At 49.2% G+C, this 2827-nt stretch overlaps 1 protein-coding gene and 1 long non-coding RNA gene across 2 annotated transcripts in view; one reads left to right on the top strand and one right to left on the bottom strand.

Moving 5' to 3' along the window:
- Positions 1 to 1063, bottom strand: part of POLR2D (RNA polymerase II subunit D) — a 13653-nt gene extending 12590 nt beyond the window's left edge. Inside the window, exon 1 of the mRNA XM_019624560.1 lies at positions 944 to 1063. Coding sequence (XP_019480105.1) covers positions 944 to 1016 — 73 coding nt within the window. The 5' untranslated portion in view covers positions 1017 to 1063. The remainder of the gene's footprint in view (positions 1 to 943) is intronic.
- Positions 1064 to 1067: 4 nt separating this feature from the next.
- On the top strand, positions 1068 to 2707 carry LOC109371822 (uncharacterized). The gene is made up of 3 exons (XR_002121933.1): positions 1068 to 1488; positions 1705 to 1794; positions 2552 to 2707. It is a non-coding gene; the product is annotated as an uncharacterized LOC109371822 (long non-coding RNA).
- Positions 2708 to 2827: the final 120 nt, after the last annotated feature.

Here is a 2827-nt window from a genome sequence, read left to right as displayed (position 1 = left end):
CGTGAGCAGCCAGCAGCTGCAGTGAGCGGCCATCCAGAAGCCCGCGACTGATCTGCCTCGCCCGGGAAGAGCGCAATGATGGTACCAACTTGGGCCAGTGAAGCAACGTCCTCCACAACTAGACTGAAGAACAAAAGGACAGCAACTTGTCTGTTCCCCATCCCCCGATTCTGCAGCACTGTTCCCATTCCCCCCAATAAAAATCTTAAAAAACAAAAAACATTAATATGACTTCTAACAGCAGCAAGGCTGCATCCCTAGGATGACCCTAGCTCCTTTAACGAGCCGGCCTGTGAAAACTGAAAGTGGCGAAAATACTTTAGTTTGTTCCAGCTAACAGAGGGCGGGTTGTGGGATGGTAGGAACCTAACCTTTTTTTTTTTTTTTTTTTGGCCGGCCCGGAACCTAACTTCTTAAGCTGCAGCTGACAAACTCAAATGGGTTTCAAAAGGACCAACCCCACTTCCCACTTTCTGTAATTTTTTCACTTTCCTGACTCTAAGCCCCGCTCACCGCCCCTCCCTATCCCTTCATTCTCCCTTTAAAACGCTCAAGTTACCTCCATACAAATGAAGTTGAGTTCAGTCCACGTTGGTCTCTTGTCCCTATCGCAGCAGCACATTACTGATAAAAATGTGTCCCGACCACTTTAACCAGTGTCGGCTATGTTTACCTTTGACACATCTCTCGGGCACTTTGCAGTCTATCAGAGAAAACAAACTACTGCGACAAGGAGCCGGGGCCGTCCGGAGCAGCCCCGACTGGCGCCGAAAGCTCCAGGCGCCCTTTTCCCGGCACCAAGCTGGGTGGCCCCGGCCCTCCAGGTCCGCAGGCGCCTCCTCCCTGCCGGCAGCCGCGCCGCGACCCTCGGGGCCCCGGGGCAACGCCGGGCCTGCGGAGGCCAAGCAGGACGTTGGGACAATAGCGCAGCCTCCGCCCTCACCTTTGGGAAAGATGAGCTGCGAGGCGTCCTCCTCGACGTCGCCAGTCAGCGGGTCGCTGCTACCCGCCGCCATCGCCGGGCCGCGCGCCGACTCCCACACCGCCGGAAGCGGAAGCGCCTGGGCCCCGGTGCAGCCACGTCCAGGGCGTGGCGGAGGGGCGGGCGGGGCCTGGAAGCTGCGAGGGCGTGGCCGTGCTCAATGTTGTCTCCGCCGCTCGGTTGCCGTGAGTCCTGGGGCGGGTCCTTGGGCCTTTCTGAGCCTCAGCTTCTCACCTGTGAAATGTGGGTAGGGCCACCTGCTCCCCAGTAGGGAGGGGTGCACAGGATGAGATGCAGGAATGCTCCGACTGACCCCAGGAACTCCCCGTTGATGGAATGCCGGGTCGGTGACCTCGAAAACATACTGGGGAATTTCTTGCAATGCCTTATGCCTTTTAAATTTTCGATTGACGTGTATTGGATTATTCTGATACTTCTGAGCATGTGGACGGTGATTTTGAGAGGCTTTTAACATCCGTTGGAGCACTTGGATTATACATAGAAAAGTAAGCAAATGAAAAATGTTTTTGCAACTTCGGAGAAAAGAAGATTGTAAAATAAAGAATCATAGTGCACTGCTTGGCTCAGTAGTGAGCAATGTTTAGGTCCCATGTAAGCTCTGCTCAAAGGAAAAGTAAACCAGACAAGACTATGTACCTTGCATTCCTTTGCTTTATAAATATATTTTTTACAAAATTAATGTTTCATTTGTGTATTTCCAGGAGAAATGTATTGGGTATGTTGATGAAAGAACGTCTAGCCTAAGAAAGTCTTACAAGAGTTCATTTGAGCCAAACTGATGACAATTGCAGGTAAACAAAATCTCAGCAAATTGAGAAAATGCTCCGGAGAATGGCAGTTTTGCAGCTTATTTTATACATTAGAATCAAAGGAGGAAACATAAGGAGGTTTACATGAAATCCATTGATGGTAAATAAGGGGGTGGGAGAAAACAAAACAGGGAAATCTCTGGGACTGGATAAAAAACAAAATGGAGAGGCCATCCTTCATTTACATTGTTGAGTACAAGTTAGTTAACATTTACAGCACGTAAGATGATATGTGGGCAACCAGATAGTAATATGGTCTCATGCTCTGGTGCCAGTGGTTGTGACTTCGAGGGGTCAGTAAAAGAAAATAACTGACAATTCAAAGATATGTTATCTTAGATTGCACAAAGACAATAGACAATTTCAAAGGTAAAGACTGACCTTTGTCAAGGAAGATACAGGCCTAGGATGGGACTACCCATCATGGCCTGCTTTTAGTCAGGGATTTTTATGTTGCAGCCATCTTGTGTGGTTACTTTTGGTCTCTTGAGTATGTAAAATGTGGGCCTCCCCTGAGCTTGTCAGGTTCAGTACGTGACCCCTTTTTGGTCCACAGGTAAAATAACAGTAGGTTATACAGCAGTAGCAGATCTTGTTACTGTTTCAAAGTGCTTTACTACACAGTTCATTAGAGCTGTGACAGAGGTACCGATGAGGTGTATGGGGGACATGCCGCTGAGGGGTAGGAAATGGGCCTGGATCTCTGTAGGCCCCTTTCTTTCATGTATCCATTCAACAGGCCTTTACAGAGCACCTACTTACTGGACCTTACCATTTGCTGGCCCAAGAGCTGGATGAATTCCCAACACTTGGTATCTTCGGCACACACAGCAGTAGAGAAGACTATAGGTAAAGACAAGGAGAATAAAAAATAATACAAACTGATGTTGGGCCGGCCGAGTGGTACGATGGTTAAGAACTAGCTTGGGACGCCAGAGGACCCCGGTTCGGATCCCACATATGAGGGCCAATGACACTGCCCTCTACAGCTAAGATGCTGAACAACAATTCAGCC

The sequence above is a fragment of the Hipposideros armiger genome, unplaced genomic scaffold (genome assembly GCF_001890085.2).
Source record: "Hipposideros armiger isolate ML-2016 unplaced genomic scaffold, ASM189008v1 scaffold_592, whole genome shotgun sequence".
NCBI lineage: Eukaryota > Metazoa > Chordata > Mammalia > Chiroptera > Hipposideridae > Hipposideros > Hipposideros armiger.
Note: the sequence above shows the minus strand (reverse complement) of the source record. Positions and strands in the feature narration are given on the sequence as shown.